At 38.9% G+C, this 25,067-nt stretch overlaps 3 protein-coding genes across 3 annotated transcripts; 1 reads left to right on the top strand and 2 right to left on the bottom strand.

Annotated features, from left to right (window-relative positions):
• The first annotated feature begins 1,588 nt into the window (after positions 1 to 1,588).
• On the top strand, positions 1,589 to 9,792 carry fkbp10b (FKBP prolyl isomerase 10b). The gene is made up of 10 exons (XM_042397576.1): positions 1,589 to 3,003; positions 3,299 to 3,444; positions 4,673 to 4,862; positions 5,114 to 5,259; positions 6,153 to 6,342; positions 6,503 to 6,648; positions 7,132 to 7,321; positions 7,409 to 7,551; positions 7,841 to 8,004; positions 9,311 to 9,792. Exons 1-10 carry the CDS (start codon positions 2,810 to 2,812, stop codon positions 9,503 to 9,505), a joined length of 1,704 nt encoding a protein of 567 aa, XP_042253510.1. The 5' UTR covers positions 1,589 to 2,809; the 3' UTR covers positions 9,506 to 9,792.
• On the bottom strand, positions 9,562 to 17,253 carry LOC121887043 (7-methylguanosine phosphate-specific 5'-nucleotidase-like). Its single transcript, XM_042397577.1, has 10 exons — positions 17,054 to 17,253; positions 16,050 to 16,124; positions 15,564 to 15,662; positions 15,161 to 15,230; positions 14,334 to 14,380; positions 12,923 to 13,008; positions 12,601 to 12,690; positions 12,160 to 12,322; positions 11,462 to 11,662; positions 9,562 to 11,377 (listed from the first exon to the last, which is right to left on the bottom strand). The coding sequence occupies exons 1-10, from the start codon at positions 17,054 to 17,056 to the stop codon at positions 11,258 to 11,260; spliced, it is 954 nt and encodes a 317-aa protein (XP_042253511.1). The 5' UTR covers positions 17,057 to 17,253; the 3' UTR covers positions 9,562 to 11,257.
• Positions 17,254 to 18,178: 925 nt separating this feature from the next.
• Positions 18,179 to 25,061, bottom strand: klhl11 (kelch-like family member 11). The gene is made up of 2 exons (XM_042396869.1): positions 23,601 to 25,061; positions 18,179 to 22,113 (listed from the first exon to the last, which is right to left on the bottom strand). The coding sequence occupies exons 1-2, from the start codon at positions 24,155 to 24,157 to the stop codon at positions 20,529 to 20,531; spliced, it is 2,142 nt and encodes a 713-aa protein (XP_042252803.1). The 5' UTR covers positions 24,158 to 25,061; the 3' UTR covers positions 18,179 to 20,528.
• Between the last annotated feature and the right edge of the window lie 6 nt (positions 25,062 to 25,067).

The following is a 25,067-nucleotide window of genomic DNA, read 5'->3' as shown; positions in this document are numbered from 1 at the left end:
ATACCAGAGGTTGACTTCCATCCATGTGTCTGTTTTTTTTGCTGTTAAAATAACTTCCAATTAACCCCACTGCAATTTGCTGTCAGAAATCCTGATACTTTTTCCAATAATCTAATAGTTACATTAACAGTTTTCCTGAACTGTAAACAGTCACCGTAACTTTTGCAGGTTTTATTGCAAAACTGAAAGTTGTAATTTTCATTTAAAATATGTAAATGTAACTGATCGGTCAAACTTCAGTGTATTCACAAACTTTAATCTGGATAAATGAAAAATGTTCAGTATATATATGCACGGAGGAAGTCTTTATTTATGAAAATTCAAACTTTAAAACCCTAAACTGTACTTAGAATCTGTAAAAATGTTTATTATATATGTTTGAAACATTTTTTACATTGTGGAAATTGTATCACATCATTAGCTGATTCTTGCTTTTTTTAAAATTATGCTTTTTTAAAATGACTATTTTTACAGATGAAACAGCTCTTCTTTTAAAGCAATTAAGTGTTATTGAATTACTAAATATCAACATGTGATTATACTTATACAATATAATAATAGATACAGTATGTAGCACTATTATCACCCGGGCTAGACCTGCGACAGTGAAGGGTTAACTGCTTGTAGTTCATCCTACTTAGTTATCAGGAAGATTTGTAAACATTTCTAAATATTTACTCAGAATCACAGGAACGGAACCAGGTCTGTGTTTTGTGTATCTCACATACAGGAAATATTTCTCTGTCAATACAAGTCAACATTTGAAAAGGTGGAAAACAGATATTTTGTGTATGTAGTAAGCAAGTAGAAACTTAGGTTTACTTAATTTTTAATGTGTACAGCTCCAATGATTTAATAATATAACCGACCTCACGTAGTCTTCCTCTAGGAGAGATTAATACAAATGTCAGAAACACATCTCTTCATAATCAGTGACATCATCAACAAGTCACAAGGGTACACCTGAGTTCATCACAACCACTGAACACTAGAAAAGTTAAGAGAACACATCAACATTTCATTATATTTACACTTTTTGACACAGTAAACCTCTAAAATGTTCAGATGTCTCAATAAGTTTAAAGAGGACAATCAAAAAGTAAAGGCAACATAGAAATGGACACATGATCCTGTATTTATTTAGCCACGGCAATAAATGTAGTGTTAGGAACCCAAGCTATATAACTGAATAATATGGAGACACAAGATGTAATAAAAACATTAAAAGAACATTTAAAGACTTTCTATACACTCATATTATGAAACACTTAAGTAGGCCTTTCTAAGTACATATCAGATGTTAACTCATAATATAGTGAGAGTTTTTATTCAGCATTGCTGTGAAGATCAGTCCAAAAGATCAACATAATACAGACATGGATTAATCAGAATATATATTTAATTAAAAAGAAGCTTTTGAGATCAAATGCATTGTTGAGCCCATAAGGTGTGGATGTTTTTAACCTGTGGATCCAGTATGATTCCTGTCTAAATGACAGATTATCTAAATAGAGAAATATATGCTTTGAGATCATCTGTTAGAGGGTTTATCAGTCCTACAGCTGTCACGAGCTGCTGCTGGCACAGTTTGGCGTAATAACAGTCGTGCGTAAAAGCGACCGCTCGTGCACATCGTGTTCCTATTTGCTCCAACATGGCTCACTCAGGCACGGGTCGTGGTTCTGGCACCACCTGGAGGTCCCAGCTAGGTTTATTTTCACTACTTTACATAATTATTAGTTTGTGGTGTAAAATCAGGCTGTATGGAAGAGGTTTGGTTTGGACGCTTTTTCAGAAGATTCGTGTATGTGGGCATTATTTGGACAAAATGATGTCCACTTAGTTAAAAATCAATGTCATCTCTAGTTTGCCGTGATGTTGGGTGCTTTATTTTTTTAAATAAATCTCACAGGATCAAGTATTGTTACAAGTAAAAGTGAAGTCATCGCCTTTCTTATGTAATTTGAGATTTGTCGATGACGAAGAGGAAGCGATGGAAGATAAAACTTGAGTTATCCTTTTCAATGTATCTGCACGAAAACTTCACGGCATTAATGAAAAAACTGACACTTTCGGGGTTCTCAGGACACTTTACGGCTCTGGGAAGCTGATCCAGATCCAGAGAGGCGGGTCTCCTGCGGCTGTGCGCAGCGGTGCTAAAGAGTCAAGTCAGCTGAACTAGAGGCGACTCAGCCTTCAACATAAAAACAGAAAATTAAGATTATTTTTCAAAAGGGGAAACAAATCAGGTATCCAGAAATATGAACCAAACTTAGACTAGACCTCAAAATAGACCTCACACTAGACCTAAACTGAAAATGATATCGCTCATCAGAAGATATTTCGTAAACTATTAGAAATAACATTTGAGTTAAACCTGCTTTATAAAACAATCTGGATGAATTAACCTACGTTAATTTTGCAAAAAACGAAAAAAGACCCCCTGATTCTGCATTTTGTGACACCAACATAACCTCTGCAAGCTGTTAAATCTTTATTGTGGTCTTTTCTCGTAACGGAAGTAGAGTTTTGTCTTATTATATCTGCCTTGACAGAGGCGCTTCCCACTCCCAGCTCCAACATTCCTGCCCTGTGGTAAAACTGCACAGCAGTCTGGAGATTGTCCACGTTTACAGCATTCAGACACTGCTGCCCTGCGCCACATCTGCAGCCTCCTTCCTGCGTAAAGCGCGCACACGGCCGCACGACTAATTTTTTTTTTTTTTTTTTTTTTTTTTACTTTTATTGCTATTATTGTTGTGTTTTGTTTTATATCCCTTTAAGTTATTTGACGTAAGCCTGTAACAAAATGTTTGCCTGCTGCACTGTCTTTTTCCTCCTCACTACGTGGTCTTCCGTGGAGTCCAATCCTAGTCCCGTGTTAGATGTAGTCGTGGACAGATACTTCATCCCCAAAGTCTGTGTCAGAGAAGTAAAAGAGGGGGATAATGTTCGCTATCATTATAACGCCACATTTGTCGACGGGAAAACATTTGATTCAAGGTAGGTTGATTCGCATTATTTCTGAAAATCTCAATGGAGTCTTTTAGTTTTGTCTCATTGATCTCTAAGATGATAGTTATACCGTTGCAGAGGCCCTTAATCCGGATGCAGCAGCAGGAAAAATGTGAATAAATTGAAATAATGATGATCTGCATGTCAAGAAAGTTTGCTGTAGTCTGTTAAATCACTGCAGGCATTCTCTGCAGCTGCACTCCTGCTGTTCAAGAGTTTACATCCTCTGAGCAAACACAGACTTCTGACATTTCCTTCGTCAATCGTTTGGTTTCCTTCACAGCCACCAGAGAGGAGCACCTACGGTCGGCCTGATAGGGGAGGGCCGGCTCATCGCTGGAGTTGAAAAAGGTCTGCATGGCATGTGTGTCAATGAGCGCAGAAGTATCACCGTCCCTTCTCACCTGGCCTACGGAAGCACCGGTGCAGGTAGATGAAAATGTCATGAATAAATTTGTTCTGCACAAGTGGTAGGTCTGTGTTGTGTAGCAGGTTTTTAAAGCAGACTTTGAAAGACCAGGCTGCTCTAGTTTTTCAAACACAGCAGATAATCCAGAGGGATTTTAGTTTGGCACCTTTTGATTGGAAAACTGTCTTTTTCAGCCAGGCTGGATTAACAACTGCCCTGAAGGCCTCAGGATGTCTGTGTCGCAATCACTTTAATCACAAACCACAAAAGCATAATTCAAAACTGAAAAGGTTAGGGCCTTAAGGCAGCTCCTACCTTTTTACCCAATCTGAATGGAGCCCCATCTTTTAGAGCAGTTCTTCCTAACCTGGAGGTTTGGTTCCCCTCAGGGTTCCCAAACAGGGAAAAATTGTTCTTTGGTTTATTTGGTCATATTCTGAGACATATGCAACTGATGACAATGGTTCACAAGTAGATGTTGTTCCATTTTAAGTGGTCACAAGCCAAAAAGGTTGGGAACCATTGTTATAGAGGGTGCCAGTGTCAAAATCTAGTTTTAACACCTTTAAATCAATTAACCAAATTACCACAAGCTAACTGATATAAAGCAAAACTGGTGAACGGTAGTATTACAGTTAGTTGGTTTCTGGAGCTCAACAAAGGATCCTAGATCATTTTTACTGTAGCAGGTTAATCCCACTGTGTTATATTATATTGCAGTTTAGATTAGAGCTGCAACATTAGTTGATTAATCAATTATTTGACAACTATTAAATAAATTGCCAACTATTTTGATAATCGATTCATCCCTTGGAGTCATTTTTTTAAGAAAAAAAGTCCAATTTCTCTGCTTCCAGTTTCTTAAATGTGAATATTTTCTGGTTTCTTTAGTCTTCTATGACAGTGAACTCAATATCTTTGGGTTGTGGGCAAAACAAAACATTTGACAATGTCAACTTGGTCTTTGGGAAACAGTGATGGACATGTTTCACCATTTTCGGACATTTTATAGACCAAACAACTAATCGATTAATCAAGAAAATAAATCAACAGATTAATCGATAATAAAAATAATCATTAGTTGCTGCCCTAGCAACTTCAACTGGAACGCATCACTTGGGGAAATAATATGATTTAAGGTGAGTTTTCAAGTTAAGAAAACTGTTGATTATTTTTAATAGTTTAGTGCTCAGCAGTGAGGATTTTACCCTGTAAGTCCATCTAAACTGCAGCTAACCATGTTTACAGGCGATGTGGTTCCTCCAGACACCACCCTGGTGTTTGACATCCATCTATTGGATCTGTGGAACAAGGCTGACATGGTCGTCACCAAAACCATCACCACGCCCAAAGACTGCAAACGCTCTGTGATGCGCACTGACTTTGTGCGTTACCATTTCAACGGCACGCTCCTTGATGGCACCGCCTTTGACTCCAGGTGAATTTCTGTCGAAGTTTAGATATTTACAGAATGCTCTAAGGCCATTGGGATGTGAAGAGATAAGGGGATTGTTGTCCTAAAATTATTATAAACAGTCATTTATATATGCAATATGAGGAAGAGGTTCTTGTTTGAAGAAGCCCTGTTCGAATGACAGCTCTTGTGTGTGTGTTTGTACTTTTCCATGCAGGTATGTTGTCTGTGTGAAGTTATGTGTTTGACTTTGCGCTTGTATGAGCCCTACATAGCTACGCCAGGAAGCAGACCCACGACTCCTTGGTGGGCGAGGGTTGGCTGATCAAGGGCATGGATGAGGGCCTGCTGGGTATGTGTGTGGGAGAGATCAGAAATATCCTAATCCCACCTTTCAAAGCCTACGGAGAAAAAGGATCTGGTATGTATAAGTATGAATGGTTGGAATAGAAGGATGTAGAAGCTACGGTGGATTTGGTGTTCCCGTTTTCTGGTTGATCGCTGATTTTTCCAAACATTTCGGGAATCAGAGGTCATAGAGAAGGAATCAACAGACAATTTCCTCAAAACCACCTTGTCAATAACATAAACATGTCACAGAACATACTTCTTTTCTTCATAAAACTTGAGACAGAAATATCGTAAACTATTGAACGATGTTCAACCATTTCCTTTGCAAAGCAAGGCTTATAATTTGTAAAAAAATAAATAAAAAAACAACTCATTGATTACTACCAAGATGCTCACACATTGAAATGAACAGTTATCATTATTTATCTTATCTTATAATAATCATTTGCTATATTCTGTTCATATGGAAGCACATCGCATTCACCAAAGGAATAAAATATTGAAGGTCTTATCTCATAATTATGAGATAGTTTTCTCATGGTTATGAAAAGTTTTTCCATAATTATATAATCTGGATCTTGTCTTGTTGATCATGAGGGCCTTTCTCATAAGTCAAAATCTGGAGATATGGAAGTCATGATAATGAGATAAGGTCGCCGAATATGTTTTCCTTTGGTGAATGCAATGTGTGAATGCCATGTATGTTCAATAAGTAGAACAGATCAGTATTTTACACTGTTGCATGTTTGAAAGAAGTAAACCAAGTTTTATCGTATCATATTATCTGTCTTATGATTGTACTGACATTCATGCAGTAAAACGTAGTCAATTACATTAATAGAACAACAGTAATTGATAGTTTACTTCGTTCCGATCCTAAACTAGGTAAAAAAAATGAGCTAAATGAAATTCTATCATCACCAGAATGAAACTCATGTGAAGTTTTAAAATTTGGTCCACCAGGTACAGAAATTCCCCCCCAGGCGACTCTGGTGTTTGATGTCCTGTTGGTGGACATTCACAACCCGAAGGATAACGTCACAGTTGAGCACCAGGTGGTGCCCGAGTCATGCACACGCAAGACTGTGGTTGGGGATTACGTTCGCTACCACTACAACGGTTCCTTCCTGAACGGAAACACCTTCGACACCAGGTGAGCTCAGGACACACTGACATGAGTCGTCAGTTACTTTGCAGCAATTTTGGGGCATTGATGTGTCTTAAAATGTGGATGCCCCAATACATGAAAAATGTACTTCTATTAAAGGAGACCTATTTTGACATTTAACCATACTTATCTTTTATTGAAACAGCTACCAGAGGAACAGCACATACAACACCTACATTGGGATGGGGTATGTGATTGCAGGTATGGACCAGGCCCTGCTGGGAGTCTGCATTGGGGAGAGGAGGAGAGTCATCATCCCTCCACACATGGCGTATGGAGAGCGAGGGGCAGGTGAGTAAACTAAACTTGCAGTTACATTCTCTGCATCAGAGCAACTACCCCAAACTGATCTCCTATGTTATAAATATAATAAATGCCACATCTGTACTGACACAAAGCAAAGGTTTTAAAAAATAGGTTGTTTAAGCTTGTAAAATAACATTTTGGTTCTGTATTTTTGACTTTTGATGATAGCAAACTGAATACATTTAGATTTTGGACTGTTACTCGGAAAAAACAAAGTGAAGATGTCAAAGGTCCACCAATAAGGAAATTATTATAAGTTGCAGCCATAGTGAATTTTAGATTTAATAATATTTATAATATGACACCAAAATTAGATAACATAAGTCATAATTACAGGTTTTGTAAAACTGAAACTTGAAAACACGCTGACGCTGTATGTGAAAGATAGATGCATCTGAGTATGAATTTAGTATTTCCCAACACTATGAGTTGCCATGACAATGAAATAATTTCATTGTGTCCGTCCAGGTAACGTCATCCCCCCTTCAGCCGTGCTCGTCTTTGACATCCACGTCATCGACTTCCACAACCCCAACGACACCGTGGACATCCAGATCATCCACAAACCCGAGGTGTGTAACGAGACCACCGCAGTGAACGACCTCGTCCATTATCACTACAACTGCTCCCTGCTGGACGGCACGCGCCTCTTCTCCTCGTGAGTAACCACAAAACTTTTATTAACAGTGACATTTTGACTTAAAAAAAAAATGGAAATGGTTTTGATAAATGACCTTGTCCTTAGACATGACTATGAGAGCCAGCAGGATGCAGTGCTGGGGTCGGACAAAGTGATTGATGGGCTGGACGAAGGCTTGCAGGGCATGTGTGTGGGAGAGAAGAGGGTGATAACGGTGCCGCCTCACCTGGGCCACGGAGAAAGAGGAGGTGAGACTTCAGCTTTGCCGTCTTTATCAGGAGAAAGATGGTTTGATTATCGCTATTTTTGTTTGTTTGAGGTTAATGTATACTTTGAGATCAGATTTTCAGATTCACAAATAGATTCACAATAAGTTATGAAACCTAACCTTTTCACAATACACAATTTAGGAATAAGCTGCGAGTTCAGACAATAAATAAAAAGACATTTATTCACATGCACAGGTTTACTCTTCACTAGGTATTTAAGAGGTAAACCCAAAGTTAACTAGTGCCTTTCTTGCTTTCTATCCGTCAGCCTCTGGCGTGCCGAGCAGTGCCGTGTTGGTGTTTGAGATTGAGATGATGGGCCTCGAGAAGGGTGTGCCGCCAGGTTACCTGTTTGTGTGGCTGGGTGAAAGCCCTGCAGACTTGTTTGAGGCCCTGGATATAAACAAGAACGGAGAGGTTCCCCAGGAGGAGGTAAGTTACTCCTGGTAGTTTGACCACTTTCATCATCATTTCACATGCGGATAACAGCGCTGAAATGATTTTGTTTTTGAATTAGCAGCGAGCAGATATGACTTCATGTCTTTCTTCCTGCTACTGAAGCGGTTGATGACATTTTATATTCTTGCTCCCACATGTCGACTCGTGAATTTATGTTTTATGGCACTGACGCAACTTCTCAGAAATTATGGTTTTCTAGTCGAGTTGGATGTACCTTCACAGGAAGTACTTTTCCCCAACAAAACAAATCCAGATGCAAATGGTCAAATTCAGCATTTTCATGACCAAGTTTTTTTTTAACTTTACACGTGTCATGTCATGTGTGACAGTTAAATGGAATAGTCTGTTCCCTTTTCTCCATTGTTTTGCTGATAAGAGCAATGAGACAAAACCAAAATAAAACTTGCGTGCAAGGCAAAGTTTATTCATGGAAACTGTAGGTTTACTAGGCAGACAGATGGTGGTAAGTTTGTTCTGTATTAATTTGCTTCCTGAAGACTGAAAATCATGATAAAACTCAACATAAATCAGTATAGCCAAAAATAAAACCCACTAGGGATTTGAAAATTCTTCACTTTGGCGCCATCTGGTGTTAAATTATGCCATCAGAATCATTTAAAAGATGCTATGATGACATGGAAATGTGACAGATACTGTAGTACAACCACACAGGTGGTTTCACTTATGTTGCATGATTAGACCTCTTCTCAAGACCGTGTGAGTGTAAACAAAGTTTGCTTGATTGACATCATTTTTGGTCTGCCGTTAATTTTTTTCTGTGCCTGATAATAACTTACCCTGTTATCTCTCTTATTGGTCCATAGTTTTGTGACATCACATGGTTTTTACAGATCTAATCAGCTGGAGTAATTGATAACACCTCTGAGGGTGGGCAGAGACTTTAAGTAATGTCTGTGTACATTTAGATGTTTTTCATTATGGCGACAAAAACTGTGAATGGGAGAACTTAACTTAGATTTCTAGCACTAGGAGTAGTGCAGTGACTGACAATGAATTTATCACTAATCATTAATTATGATTAATTGTTAAATATGTGGCTATCCTTGACATTTGATGCATATTGTCCCTTAATTCTTAGAACATGTGAGGTAAAAGTGAGGAGAGTGTGGTGTTTTGACAAACCTCACACAGGAATAGTCTTGTACCAATAAATAAAGAATGTTAAGTATGTTTCCCTTTCATTCCAGTGAGCTACCGCCCACACAGCACTCTGATCACATCACGCCATTATTGATCACTCTTCTTTGCCCCGTTTTAGTTTGGGGAGTTCATCAAGCTGCAGGTAGCAGAGGGCAAAGGCCGTATAAAGCCTGGACTGACAATGGATCAGGTCGTCGCCGACATGTTCAACAACCAGGACCGAAATACAGATGGAGTCATCACGGCTGACGAACTCAAACTGAAGGTCGATGAGGACAAGGAACGGGAACAGGCGGCACATGAGGAGTTGTGATTAGGACGAAACACCTTTGAAACCCAAACACCTTAAAAAACACACGCACAAGAGACTTTTCCTGCACAGCGTTGTTTAATATTTTCTATAACGTGTTGGACAGTCTTTTGAAATGACAAGAAAATAGTGCAAAAGATCTTTTTGTGTACTTTTGTGTTGTATGATTGTTTGTGTTTACAATTTGTATTTCAGAAAACCAAACAAGCACCTTCATTTGTCCCTGAAAGTCACATTTAATTAAAATGTTTGTAAGAAAAATAAAATGTTTCCGTTTTCTACAACTTGTATGTTAGCAGCTGAGTCTTTAAAACTGAAATATCAGTACTGGAAATTAGTAACAGACTAAAAACAAATATATTTACTTAATGTAGAAAGTACTGAAAAGCTTAACCTGTCGTGCACCTGCATATGTACGACGATAAGTAAGACGTTAGTAGAAAAATGTTGATATTGGTGAGAATATTAGTATTATTAATATTGATGCGTCTCTAATAGAAGGAATTTAAAAGACAAGGTCATCTATCCACTAGTGACAGCCTTACTGTCTTAAGACTGTGTTGCAAGAAATTATTATTGGCCTACAGACTGTTAAAATGTTAATTAAAGGGTTAGTTCACATTTTTCTTAGAATCCCATGCAATGTATGTGAAATTTCTGTTGGAGACATGGGTTATTAGTAATATTTCTACCACAACTTCCCTCTTTTTACCATAAAGTATCCTAACAAAAATGTTAACTCTGCCTTTATAACTGAGAGGAACACCTGTAGTAAAGTGCAACAAGCTACATGTTAAGTTTTTACTAATAGCAGCTATAATATTTCAGCTGAAAGACAAAACGCTCTGCGTCAACATGTTTGTCTTCACTGTCACATCTTAAAAATGGTTAATAAAAACTCACTCAATATTTAATAAAATAGCTTAAAGACTGATAGCATCGCTGCCAAGTTAGCTGCACCCTGCGAGTATGTGATGATCCATGTGTACAGTATGTAGACTGGAGTATCAAGAACTTGCAGAGAAAACAGAATACAGTACAACAAAAACACAGCAGAACAGTCTCAGTATGAAGCAGAAGAGCTGGCAGAGTTGAAAGATACGAAATGTGTTTTATGTCTTCATACATGAGCTTAATGTTTAAGATATTTAAAAACCAGCTCATCCTCATACAGTAAAACTACAAAAAATGAGAATTATATTAGAAATATGCTGTGTAACTACTCGTACTGACACATTTGAAAGAGGTCTCTGAGTTGCTAATTTGTTTCCAGAGGGGAGGCAGATGGTGTTAACTTGGCGTTTACTTTGTACTGAAGCCAAAGGAGTACAACTACTCCCTTCCCTCAGTGGTGGTAAACTGACACATTGCCATTCTGCTGTTACTGTTTCCCATCGAGAAGTTCTGGGGATTCCCGCAAACAAATGAGGAAAAAAAAAAAAACTGAGAGAGATTCTTCTTAAATAAATTACAACTGGATGACCTTATTTAGATCTTTTCAAAACTTTGAACTGTGGTAGGATGGCTTTGATTTACAGCAAATACAGGTCAAAAGTTAAAGACAGAGTGTAAAAATAAAGATTTCAGAGTATAGTGTGTGTGATTTGCACCATTAATCACTCCTGCGGACACAGAGGTGAAAAAGTCCAGTCTTGAGGTCTGTTTGAGGTTAGTGATTGTCCAGCTTGCAACACAGTGAATGGAGTGAATGTATTTGGTTTGAACTGAGTTGTGTCCACTTCCTTCCTGCACTTCTTATTTGTTGTCTCTCGATGAAGTAATGTACCTGAGGATGCTGTTTGGAACGTCCATCGTCTCGTCCTTCACCAGTACGATGTCAAAGGAGTTCACGTACGTCTCCTTCCTCTCTTCCACCTGCGATAAACAACATACAGACGGTGACAATCACATTCCCGTAACTGGCTGTGCTGATACAAGAAATCCTCCCTGTGGTCTGACCTGGTCGTTGAGGAAGCCGATGGTCAGGATATTCTCAGGCTCGGACACCCCGTCGGCCATGGTCAGGTCTCCCAAAGAGTCTCCCAGCAGCAGCACGTTGGGTCGACCCTGCAGCTCTGTGAGGCGAGCTGCATGTGACAGAGCTCCCTCCCGCTTGTTGAAGGTGTGGATCAGTTGGCCTTTAAAGGCTCGCAGGACCCCCTTTTCAACAAGAAGAGACACTCATACCTCAAATACCTTGACTAAAACTGGGGAGAAGAATCAGGCTGATCCTTGTAGTGAATGTAATGACTATCTTTAACGTACTTAAATGATCTATAGAACAACAAAGATCAAACAGAAACAGCCTGATGATATTATTGGTAAATACTCCACCAGTAATACTGCTTGCTTTCATTATTTCAAATTAGCTTGATTTGTTTAGCATTTCCTTTATTCTGTTCCTGTTTTCTGTGCCTTGAAATCAATAAACTGTTGAGGAAAGGTGGTTTTGGTGTAATTGGTATTCATTGACAACCCTGTCAAACATCCAGTGAGATTCTGTGTAGCTATGAGGCAAGAAGAATCTTGCTTCTTGCCCATTTGCATTGTTAAAAACAGTTTTTGTACTTTTATATTCTGATAACTTCCCCTACAAGGTAAAGTGGAAGATCTTCATACAATAACATACATCATAGGCCGAGTGGGGTCAAACTCACAGTGTGGTCAAAGTCCATGTAGTTGGAGATGACATGCACATTAGGATGGAAGACCTGGTTTTGTCGGATCACCTCCTCCAGGACGTCTCCAACACCGGCTGAGAAGATCAACAGAGGGACCTGGTGCTCAGCCAGACGGTCAAAAAACACTTTGTGGCCCTCCCTGAAGACATCGACACACCACTCATTAGACACATGAACCAACAATCATCTTTGCCAGAGGTTTATGTTAGTATCTTAAACAACTATTCTTCCAGTTATGTGTTGTAAATAGTAAAGTAGTAGCACATACAATTGCAATAGTTTAAAAAGTATTTGGATTTATGATAAAATGACAAAAATTGTATAATGGATTATTACATTTTGTAGGTGTTTTTGACAAATACGTTTTTCTCAGAAGAATCAGGATCTTGGTTAATCTGGACATTGAGCTGTATGTACCTGAGCATAGCGCTGGATTCCTTGACAGCCTGAGCTAGCATGTCCTTCCTGATCCTCTGCTGAATGAGGAGTTCATGTACTTTAGTCCACCTGTGGAGAGCAACACGAGACAAATTTCAACCATGATTGCCTTTAGTTTCCTTTCCTGTCAGTGTCATCAAGATGTAGAGCTTATTATTCAAAGTACTCAAAAAATATTTTGCATTTTATCATTTCTCATCATTCCAGCCAGTCCTGGAATCAACTTATTTCCTGAGAAATACACATTAAAACAGAGAGGGGTTATTATTTCTTACAAATGATGCTTTTATCTGTTTCTTACCATTCCACCATGAGAGGCAGCTTCTCTTCAGCAGTCCGACTAGCATCAATTTCTATGGGATAGTAGGTGTTTAACAGCTGCCTCATCTGCAATGAACCAACAAAAGAGAACTTACAAGGGTAGACTTGGTCCACATGTTACAATGGTGGATGCAGAATTACAGAGTTTCAAGCGCAGAGAATTTAGAAAATCATGGTTTGAACCATAATTTGTAGTTTGGAAATATGTGCATGTCACAGCACCAAAACAAACTGTCTGCATGTTTGAGTTCCAAAATGCAGATTTAATTGTTATGAAAACTTTTATTACGATTTTAAATAGCTGCAGTTAAATGCTGTGTTGATGTAACATTACATTATGGTCACAGAGTGTGATGTATAGCAGGGATTACATTAGCATGTGCAACATTCTAGTTGTTGGTTTTACGTGAAATGTGCAATTTTCTGGTACAAAGTGTTATGACCCAGAGGTCACTTGAGCACTTTTCTGCTGTGTAATTTGTATGTGCTTCAATTTTGTGCTTGTGTTGTGGATCTCTCTCTTCCTAGGGTTCCTGCTGAGGTGTGTGTGTGTGTGTGTGTGTGTGTTGGGATGCAGGTGTGTAGGGGCTGATTGAATGATTGTGACTGTCTGAGTTGTGGGTTGTTCTAGAGAGCTGATTGGTTCCAGCCCCCAGAGGCTTGTAGTTTTTAAGGACGGCTTCTTCCAGCTTCTGAGGAGGCTCATCTCTCTCCACTTCCAACCAACACGTTCTGATGTTCTATGTAATTTTGCCCACGTTTCGTAGGGGTGGGCAGTAATTTTGTTAAATCCAATTTTCTCCTGTTTCTTGTTAGATTAGGAGTTAGGTTAGTGGCTTGTCTTTTTGTTCTTCTTTTGTTTGAGTAGGTAAGTTTAGGTTCCTCAGCTTTAGTTACTTCTGTTTGTTATTTTCCTGTTAGCCCACCCTGAAGCTTAAGAAATTCTGAATAAAAAGCTAAAGGGCTGTAAATTCCTTGTGGCTGGTGGTTCTTGGAAACTGGGAAGAAGGGAGTCTCACACTTTTCATGTTGCGCTGGGGTTTCCCCTAGGCCGAGTCGTAACAAAAGTGCAACACTGGTGCACTTTATTAGTTTTATAAGTTGAATTGGTTTTATTGGTCTTATTGTGTGTCTGTGTTTTCTTTTTTTTCTCTTTTTTTTGTTGAATGTATGAAATTCAACATATTTTGCTTAAATGTTTTGTAGGAATGATTGTAAGAATGTTGCTAAGTATGTTAGTATGTCTGGAGATATTTTGTAATGCAGTGATGCTGTGCCCAAGAAAAACATCCCTGAGGTTACAATAAAGTATATCTTATCTTATCAAACAACTATATCTACTAAGGTAGGAAGTTTAACTGTATGCTAATTAATGCCTGTAGCATATTTACCTTTTTGGTGCAGTCTTCATTAATCAACAACCGGTTGTCCAGGATGTCTGGAGAAAAGCAAGTTTATACCAGGTTTATAACAGCAGAACACATTCAAATGAACAAATAATGAAAAAAGTCAAGCATCAACAAATAGAAACTGGGTCAATTCATAAACCATTTGCATCTAATTATGCATATGTGTACTACCTTAAAATGGGATTAAATTTGTGTCATAATAATTGGACAAAATCTCCCAAGCATCAAACACAAAAAAATAAATTGAAAGTGAATAAAAAATAAACTGAAAGAAAAAAAATGACCTCAAAGGCAAAACTTACAATAAAACTTTTGTGGTCACATTTTTCAGTTGCTGAATTTTTCAGTTTCAGTTCAGACACAAATGTGAGCAGGTGTTACATGGCTGCATCTCCATTAGCCAAATACTTTTGGAGGGACAGGTCAATGGTAAGTCGTACTACTTGTTGCACTTCCAGAAACTGAAAAATGCTGAACTGAAACTGAAATGTTCAACAGTGAAACTGAAAAGCTAAGCAGCAGAACAGCACATGAAAAAAAGTGACTACAAAAGAGAAATCCTGATCAGGGGAGGAAAAGTGGAAAATATTGTAATCAAATGTTTCACTCTTGTATAGTTTTATCATAGGTTTTGTATTTGAGTACACTTTTTTGCTTTCAGTTAATTTTTAACTTTCAATTAAATGTTTTTGGTTTGATTCTTGGGCAATTTTGTTCAATTATTATAAACACAAATTTAATCCAATATTTTAACATTAGAAGCTGACAAAGCTGAAAGTCAGTCAGTGATCTGTGGCCTGTGTGCTTACTGTGGGTGGTGGGCACTCTCTTTCCGTTGTGGGCGAATCTGGTCAGCGTCATGTCGAAGTCAGAAATAACCTGAAGAGAGAGGACTGTTTAGAACCAAATAATAGTATAATAGTACTCTACCAATCAGCAAACAGTACATTTTCTTTTGGTTAAATTCTGAGGCAAGGTTGATTTTTGCATTTATGTGTTCTTTCACAAAAGCTCACAAGTCTCATTTATTACTGAGCCAAGATTTATGAACAAAAGTCACCTGGACTGACAAGCAGACTGCTAACAGAAAAGTATCTTCCATCTCTGTAGGCTCAGACAAGCACCTTGGTAAGGTGATTAAGGTATTGTTTGGTATTTGACTCAGAATATATTCTCACTCCTCATGAAATGCACCACAGTTAATTCACTCACATGCAGGCTGCCTGCGCCCGCTCGCTGCATGGCATAGATTGTCTCCTCCACTCTGCTGCGCTCCCTCATCAGCACCGAGCACTTGGCCAGCTCTGGGATCTGAACAGAAAAGAGTTGAGTAAAATCTCTCCAAAAAAGGAGAGTGATGGGGGATAAAAGCAGACCCCGGGAGCCATTATACTAGAATATGTTATGTGCTTGCACTTAAGTAAATATCAGGTTCATCAAACAGTTTGTGAAAGTTTTTGAAGTACCCAAAATTAAAGTTTATGAAATGACACTTCCATCATCTTGACTCAAAAACATCTGTCTTTTTTTCTTATACTTTATTGCAGAAATGCATTTCAAGTAAATTTACATTTGCTTACATATGATAACATTCATACATTTGTACAATATTTATATATTTTACAGTGAATACACAAAAAAAAAAACAAAAAAACATACACATAAAGACAACATTTAAAAAAAAAATTCTTTCCTCACCTCGGTTTTGGTAAACTGGTGCCAGATTGCCAGGATACTCCGCACTGGTGTGTAGATCCAGGGAATATGGTACACCTGGATGTAAAGAAAACTCAGCGCTTTATTTTACAGGTTTGTAATTTTCCAGAAGTTTCCTGGAGGCGACTACAGTATGTTCATTAAGATATCTACAGACCACAGACAAAATATCTACAGACAAATATTCCCAAAACAAAACAAAAAACACATTACAAGTTAGATTAGACGACCACAATGGAAATAAGTTATCTTTTAACTTTACTGTATTATCCATTCAACATTTTAAATTAATATGTATTTGTCGCTGTGTATGACATTTTATATACATATATATTTATATATACACTCACCGGCCACTTTATTAGGAACACCTGCAATCTAATGCAATTCAACACAACAGTTCTGCCATAAATTCTACTTTTACAAAGCTTATACATTTTATAGTTATTGTATATATTATACACTTTTTGTTGACATTGTCAGAAAGGTGATAATTCTACTTTATGTTTACTATTGAGGTCGTAGTGTGTGATGGTGGTGTAGTGTAATGTTCCTAAAATTTTGCCCTCCTCATGTTTGTTAATGGGGTGGACAAAATATTAGAAACACAGTTCAATATAATGGACTCCAGTACACCAGCACCACCCACTACGACCTCAATAATAAACATAAAGTAGAATAATCACCTTTCTGATAATGTCAATAAAAACTAAAAATATATAAGCTTCATAAATGTATAATTTATGGCAGAGCTGTTTGTATTTAATTGCATTAGATTAGATTACACAGGTGTGGCTATAATGAAGTGACCAGTGAGTTTATTTGTATTGATGTGTCAAATAAATCAAGTCAGTGTTAGTGTAACATTGTGAGTTTTTAAGTAAGTGCACAGTAGGTCAGGTGCACATGCAAAAATGTTGTTAGTTTACAGTCTAATAATAAATATCGACCGTATCGATTACATAACAGTTGACCGTTTGACTCACCATCTTCAAAGGCGATGTGCAACCTGCTTTTCAGTCCCGCCGTTAAAAACACATCATGCTAATTAACAAGCTGTGTGTATTTAAAACACGAATTAATTAAAATTTATGTAGTTTACAGTGGACAGCCGGTTTGAATGGTTTGTTTACACTATCCGTGGTTGTTGCACCGTCAGCACTCCCCCGACTCTGTGTGCTAAATACAAGTAGTTCCGACGTATATTTGTTCCTACTTCACTGAGGCCCTTTTCGTTTCTAAATCGATGGTTTTCATCGTTTAACAATCTCATAAAATGTAGAAATTTATTGGTACTGAATGTATCTTCAAATTTGAATTGTTACATTTATAACATACAGACGCTATAAGTGATATTATTGTTGTTTGTCTTGTCTAACACCAACCAATAGTAGTGTAACCTTAATTAATGCACACATTACTTGTTTGTGTTATTTCAGGAGAAAGTTCACCACATTCATTTTTGTTGCTATTCAGCTTTGCAGTATTGGGTAAGATGTATATTTTCCTTAGGAATAATTTCACAGTATTATTTTGGACTTTTGCAGAATGAAGTGAATCATTTAATAAGATTGTTTCATCATCATTTAAAGCACTTTTACTATTATTATTGTATTATTCTACCCAGGAACTAAAATGAGCCGTTTAGCTGTCAGCTAGATGTGGCACACTAAGAAAACCTCACCTAAATCACACTGATGTTAACTAATGACTGCTGACACTGATAAATGAAGCAAAGAAAATGATAATCTGTCACTATGTTGCAAAATGTCTATTGATACAGGTGCTAAAGGCGCAATCATCATCGCAATCATTGCAGTCATATTTTGACTCTGTACATATGAATTTCCAGCTATTGATTAATAACTTTAAACTCACTATATTATGGTTTCCTTAAGTGTAGTGTGATGTTTAGTATAGTCTTACAGTATTGTTTCCTTTGTTGTTACATATAAACGCTGTTGCTATGTTCACGATTATAAACCATCATCATAACCTGTGTAACTGTGGCAACACTGTTTTCTTCTGTCATGACAGAAAGCTTAAAGTATTTGGATTCAGATAGATAAATAAATAGATTGCATCTTTCTTCAGAGATGACGACAAACTGATTTCAATGAATTAACTTACATTTATTGCAAACGCCAAACAATATACACTTGCAGCTCTTGCAAATACAAATGCAGTGACACAAAGTACATGTGGCTGCATGACATCTGTGTATATAGCAATGGCAAATAATACGTTTTCCAAAATAAATTCTCCAACTGGGCTTTTTGACATCTAAGACAAAAATCAGTACTTGCAACCCAGTGAATAGATCCTGCTGAGGTCACTGGCGGCTCCGCTGAATTCTGCAGCAACTCTCTGCTTACGTGCATCTGACCTCGTATGTAATTTTTTAACTTCAACATAGAATCGATCAGACGATTTTCATTCATCAGTTGTACAGTAAATTAGAGTAAAAATATTAGGCTCACAACACGAAATGCCTAATGAAATAATAGAGCTTGGCTGAGAATATCACAGGCACTAGCAATTTCAACAGCGATGGAAAAATATACTGCGAAAACAGTCCAACAACACTGTATAGAGTCAGATGAGACAAACAAACAACAGCGTACAATGTCTTTCAGGGCTGGAAATCCCATCAATTCATACAACTATTGGCAAAAAAATAAAACAAACAAACAAACAAAAAAATCCAGCTTCTGATTTAATGTGTTTCACACATCTTTTTGTCTTTCCACAGTGCAGTGTCCATATCTTAACATGTGCTCATACTCACTGAGAGCAAATTTAGCCAGAAAGGAGACATCACAATAACTGAATGGTTAGACACAAACACCACATAAATGCTACTTCCTTGTTTTGAATCTGGCCCTTTGTTGCAAGTCATTCCCGTCTTTTCATGTCTGCTTCTACATTATCAGAGGTCCAAAAAAAGTGAAATGCCAAATAAATAAATAAAACTGACCACAAGTACAAAGACAGAACAAACCAATGAGTCCAATCAAACCAAATAATTCCAGGAAGCCACTATCTTTAAACCATGCCCTGACAAAAAAAAGGCTAACTGAATGTAAATATAACTCAAGTAAGAAAAGAAGTACAGTTTCTTTTGCCAAAAATGACTTGTCACTATTATCAGAGAAAGCAAAAACACAAGAGGTATTTTGGTCTATCCTTCAACCTTTGAAGCTGTGCAACAACCTTGGAAAATTAAATAAGGCAGTTCCTGACTGTTTGATATATCAAAGAAATAAATCACACATATTCATACACATTCATTGGAATGGCAAAAAGTATTTAAGTATCTGAACATTTTAGTCCACATATCTTAGTGCAGTGAAAAAGGGGTTATGTTACAACAAGAAGGAAAACATACTCACTGCTTTTCCCTAATATGTGCTTTGCTCAATACTTGATTCTCACTGCAAAAACTCTGATACATGATTGTCTTTTTCAAGTGGCGCACACATAACATACACTTAACATGATCAACAAGATACTTCAATCCCTACAGTGCAAAAAAAAAAAGGTAAAACCATGGTGGAAACAGGAGGTAGTAGAGAAATTAGACGCATGTAGCAGAGCAGTAAAAAGTTAAAGCTTATATTTATATCTTAGCTGGTTGTTACAGTTTCATTTAACTGTCACTTTCTTCTCAATGACATCATAGTAAATGTAGACATCATTTGCTCTGCTGTGTTTACATCAGTTTAACTGGTATTCAGTTTTATTCTAACTTGCACTACAACACATTTAAATCTGTTACTTTAAGGTACATATAAAAAAGCAAAGCTTACTTGTTTAGCAATTAAATCAACAACATGTTACAGCAATCAGAGTATAATTTACTGGCAGAATAAAGGTAAGGCATAAGCTAATAATGTAAGGCCAAAATGAATATGTAAGACTGATAATTTAGTAGCCTGTCTGGCTAATTCTTTTTTCAACATCACTAGTTCACACAGTGTAGTCTTTCTTGATTAATTGATTAATCATTTGGTCAGTAAAACATCAGAAAATGGTGAAAAACACCCGTCAGAATATCATTGAGTCCAAGGTGATGTCTTATTTGTCCTTATTTTAGATCAAACAACAGTCCAGAACCCCAACATATTAAATTTACAGTAATTTAAGAGCAAGAATAGCAACGAATTCTCAGATTTGAGTGCTTTGAAACAGCAAACATTTGGCAGTTTTGCTTGAAATTTAGTTTAAAAATAATTAAATTATCAAAATAGTTGCAGATTAATCAATTAATCTTAGCAGCGCTAAATCTTTCAATTTTTTCATTCCTGCAAACCTGCTCCAGGTAAATTCATGCAGACATTTTATCTCATTAAAGGTAAAAAATGAGACAGTAGTTTTGTGGAAACAACAAGGCAATAATCAGCGGATGAAGTGCTAACAAGACAGAGCAGAATTTCAGATTCATGTGAACAGCTTCTGATCTCAACATTCGATCTGAGACTGCAGCTGTCTTCGCAGACTGAGGGTGCGCCGATGGAGCTGCTGCATCTGCTGCATGCGGTCTCGCTGCCTTGCCAGGTTCTGGGGCATGGGGTAGCGCTGGGAGCCGTTAAGATACTGGTACGGGATGCGAACGTGGCAGGCGGCGGCTCTGCAGCGTGGCTGGGGCATGGGCGGTAGCAGCATCCATCGCTTCCTCTCGGAACAGTAACGGTAGGCTTCCTTTCGATACTGCTTGTCTATGTTGTTGCTGTTCCTCCACCCGCCGATGATGAAGATGTCTTCCCCTAGGTAGCAGACAGCAGCACCTTCGATGCTGGTGACTTCTGGAGGGAGGCTGTCGAGGATGTCGTCTGAGATGTTTCTGCTTAGTTTCTGCTGAGCGGCCTCAGCTGTGACTTTGTAACTCTTAGGGCAACAGGAAGCTGTGTGGTAGAAGTTGGTGGATGCCACAGCCATTTGAAAAATACAGTAGTTATCAATGAGCGGTAACGAGTCCACTTCCTGCCATTTGTGGCTTTCTGTGTCATAGCAATTGGTCACAGTGCTCAGTCCATCCTCATTGTCCATATCAACTGGGGTTCTGGCCATCACGTACACGTAGCGGTCCTCCACGCTCACCGTTTTTACATCTCGTAGTATCTTGGGTGCTGGCTCAAGATTATGCCATTGGTCCTGCTCAGGCTCATAGACAGTAACATCTTTGAAGCCTGGACTGAAGTTGCCATGACCACCGATGCTGTAGAGTATGTCACTGACACATGTGAGGCCAAAGGAGTGCTTGCGGATGGTCAAGCCGCTGACCTGCTCCCAGGTGTTGAGGTTGGGGTCGTAGCGCTCCACAGTCTTCGCATAGCCTGGCTCCATGGACCCTGCCACGTAAACATGGCTGTCGGTGACGGCGATGGCATGTCCGTCGAGGTGGTTGTGAATGTGCGGCAGATTGACCCAACGGTCCTCAGCAACGAAATATCCCACACACTCACTCAAATAGTCCCCACCTTCTGAAACACCACCCACCACCATGATTACATCCATGTTCTGGCCAAAACGTGGCTGTGCTGCCGCCATGTAGGAGGCACAGAGCTCCAGATCAGCTGACTTGAGGCTCTCAAAGCAAACAGCGTGGACCTCAAGGGCGTCGGACACCAGCTGCAGACAAGCTGCATTGTTCGCCACTAAAGGCTCCTTTCTCACCACCCGTGTTAGGTAAGTAGGAACCATCTGCTGCAGCCTTAAAAGCCTGAATAGCTCCTCAAAGTGCTTCTCTCGCTCTTCTGTGTTCTGGTTCACCCATTTTATAACAGCCTCAAACAATTCCTGTTCAGAGTCCACGGTGATTTCTGAGTCTGACAGCCAGTCTCGCACCAGGTGAAAAGGCAGCGTGTAGAACTCCTCGTTGCGGATAATTTTGTGAAAGTTTCTTCGGATCATGTCAGCGGCTCCCTGAGCCAGCTGGTCCAGTGTGTACATGTGGGCCAGGCTGTGCACCGCTACACAGTTCGCCAGGCTCAACTTCTTCATCAGAAACTCTCCGCAGAAGCTCTTGAGTTGCGCCAGCAGGAACCTAACGGTGTAAACATGTCAGCATTATCAGAATATTGTGATGTTTTTCAGTTGATTAGTACAACGTTATAGAGGAAGAACTAAGCAGTGAAAATAGATGGAACAAGAGCTTGCAGCATACAATACACTGAAATATTAGACTTCCCTCACCATCCTAGTAAAAACTCATGTTCTGTAGTCAACCGTATAGAAATATGGATCCCAGACAAAAACTAAGACACCCTGATTGCATTTATGAATATGAAAACTAATGTAGTGACTTGCTTTTTATTTTTGCAGTGAAAAAAATGTGTTTCCTGCATTTCCACGCGCCTGTAACCTTGAATTCAGGATTATATGTTAAAATCTGCCTTCCAAACACCATGTACTTTTGGGGTCACATATGACAGTTAACTGGCTACTACATGAAAATACGCCAATCATCAAAAGTGCAGTTTTATCATGTCATCATGTTTACGTGATCAAATGATAATCAGTCACCAATGTTAAAGTTGTCCTGCCTATATGGGGGCAAAAGTAGAGCTGCAATTATTTTGATAATTGATCAATCACTTAGGTCCTTTTGTAAGTAAAAATGCCACAAATTTGATGGTTTCAGGTTTTCAAATTTGAGAATTTGCTGCTTTTTTTTTTAAAGACATTTGATGTCATCACCATGGACTCCAGGAAATTGTGATGGACATTTTTCATTATTATGATGTTTTAGAGACCAAAAAATAATCAGAAGATTAATCGATTATGAAAACAATATTTAGTTGCAACCCTAAATGGGAGAGTGAGAGAATTGTCAATAAATGATCAATCAATCTGTACATCCTAATCAGGAAAAATAAGTGAAAACACCTGTGTAGATGTACCATGAGTGTGTAGGGCCTTTAACGACACACAGACACTCTGATTAAGATCCATTCCCTGTATAGCTTCTCCACAGCAGACATTTTGACTCGTCGTAAATAGGAAAAGCACAGGTGTTACTACTAACATAACGATGTCTCTGTTCTATTCAAGTGTCCCAGTAAGCCTTGACAGTGTGGCAGTGAGCCAGCAGAGACAGCTAAATGGAATTCAGCCATCATTCATTTTATTATTTACACCTGTGCTGTGTCAAATGACTCCTATGAAAAAGGCAAAGGCAACGCTGGTAGTAGTATGGGTATGTAATGGGTCATCTTATACATTACTGGTAGACGTGGGCCATCATTTAGGCTACCTCAATCTGTCGTGGGCCATGGTTTTACTGTTTATTTGGCCCACATCTCTGCTAAAGACACTTTTATGTTTGTTTTCTTATAATAAGACTTGTAACTTCATAAAATGGCTGGCTAGACATGCAGAGCCACAGGTGTTTGTTTTCAGTCACACCTGGCTTACTAAGAGTACAGACAAGGTGTGGCTTAATAACCCCTTGACAGAAACAAAAGCATTACTCAGTACTTCCGTGTATAAAGCAAGTGGAAATCAGATTAAATGCATGTATACAATAATCACCTGTCAGCCAGCTCCAACACTTCATGCACATTGGCAGCGGTGACCCTGATTTCCCCGGTGTACATGAACTGTATGACACTCTCCACCGTGTCTGGGTCGGGTCCGGTTTCAGAGCTCCACTCTCTCAGCTCCACTCGCCCGGACTGAGCCTCTGAAAACTGGCCGCCCAGCAGCAAGGTGAAGTAGTGCGATGCTGCGGATAAAACTGAGCGGTGGGCGGACAACGTCTGGACCCTTTCCCCAGACACCCCGCTGCCGCTTGAGGTGAAAACCAGCGTCACGTCGCAGAACAGCCCCGCCTTCCTCTGCTCGCTCTGCCGCCGGGAAAGCTCCGAGCAGTGGCCCGGACAGGTGAACTCCTCGGCCTCCTCCGGTTCTCCGTCACCTGTCAGCGCGCCCTGAGCGCCGCCGCTCCGGCTGCAGTCCTCCGACCCGCCGGCTGCCGCTGCCATACCGCAGAGGGCCAGTCTCCGAGGCAAATGAAGGCTCTGAACTATCTTTGGTAGGAACTCATAGGCGTATATAACACACGTAAACAAGCACTCAAAAACTGACATGCATGCGCAGCGTTGACAGCGAGGCTTGACTGGAAAAACAGGAGTGCTCACTTCCGTCTCCAAGAAGATCACAACTGTATTTTTTTTTTCTGCTGGAGTGTCAATGAAAGGCTTCAGATTCAAGCTAATAACTCCTTTCCCACAAGAGAAGCATAACTGTGACGGATACACAGCAAAGTCCAAAGTGTTATCTTGTTTTTATTGCTGTTCTAAGGCACAGAAACATATCTGTTGATGCCGAAATTGAACTTTGTTTAAGGGATGAACCCCTTTTCGCGCATGCGTGTTGGCAATTATATGACCGGTGATGCTGTTGCATCCTGTGGGCTTAAGAACTATAATTGATTATTTTATGTCACAACACGTCAAAGATGACTCATACATTCAGTCCAAGAATCATACTTATAAATTGTAATTAGGTCACAGTACGTACACAATTGTGATACTGCCTTATGTGTAATGGAGGGATTTTTTTTTTGGTCGTAGTATATGTGCAAGATTTCATTGATCTTGCGCTGTATTAGGGTCTTTCAGAGTTGGTATTAATGCCACACATAGGTAAGTCTACTGTTACAGTTAAACTGTGGGTGACACTATAAGTATCCTATAACCTGTAGGGCTGCAACTAATGATCATTTCCTTGATTAATAGATTAGTTTTTTAGTCCATAAAATGTCAGAAAATGGTGAAAATGTCTATCACTGTTTTCCAGAGCCTGAGGTGACATCTTCAAATGTCTTGTATTGTTCACTACCCAAAGATATCCAATTTACTGTCATAGGAGACTCAGCGATTAACAGATTATCAAAAGAGTTGGCAGCTAATCAATTCATTGCCTAATAATTGCAGCTCTAATATCCTGTAAGTCTACTAAGAGTCCTGCTCCAGGCTATAAATCTTTTATATGAGC

This window comes from Thunnus maccoyii, chromosome 20, assembly GCF_910596095.1.
Source record: "Thunnus maccoyii chromosome 20, fThuMac1.1, whole genome shotgun sequence".
NCBI lineage: Eukaryota > Metazoa > Chordata > Actinopteri > Scombriformes > Scombridae > Thunnus > Thunnus maccoyii.
Note: the sequence above shows the minus strand (reverse complement) of the source record. Positions and strands in the feature narration are given on the sequence as shown.

What these genes read in the sequence shown, in the direction of transcription:
- fkbp10b (XM_042397576.1), top strand. Translation starts at nt 2,810, where the DNA reads ATGTTTGCCTGCTGCACTGTCTTTTTCCTCCTCACTACGTGGTCTTCC. An exon ending in GGCACGCGCCTCTTCTCCTC is followed by an intron (nt 7,322 to 7,408) that starts GTGAGTAACCAC and finishes CCTTGTCCTTAG; the next exon opens with ACATGACTATGAGAGCCAGC. An exon ending in GGGCCACGGAGAAAGAGGAG is followed by an intron (nt 7,552 to 7,840) that starts GTGAGACTTCAG and finishes TCTATCCGTCAG; the next exon opens with CCTCTGGCGTGCCGAGCAGT.
- LOC121887043 (XM_042397577.1), bottom strand. An exon ending in ACCAGTTTACCAAAACCGAG is followed by an intron (nt 15,663 to 16,049) that starts GTGAGGAAAGAA and finishes TTTTCTGTTCAG; the next exon opens with ATCCCAGAGCTGGCCAAGTG. An exon ending in ACATGGACTTTGACCACACT is followed by an intron (nt 11,663 to 12,159) that starts GTGAGTTTGACC and finishes CTTGTTGAAAAG; the next exon opens with GGGGTCCTGCGAGCCTTTAA.
- klhl11 (XM_042396869.1), bottom strand. Translation starts at nt 24,157, where the DNA reads ATGTCAGTTTTTGAGTGCTTGTTTACGTGTGTTATATACGCCTATGAG. An exon ending in GTGTTGGAGCTGGCTGACAG is followed by an intron (nt 22,114 to 23,600) that starts GTGATTATTGTA and finishes TTACACCGTTAG; the next exon opens with GTTCCTGCTGGCGCAACTCA.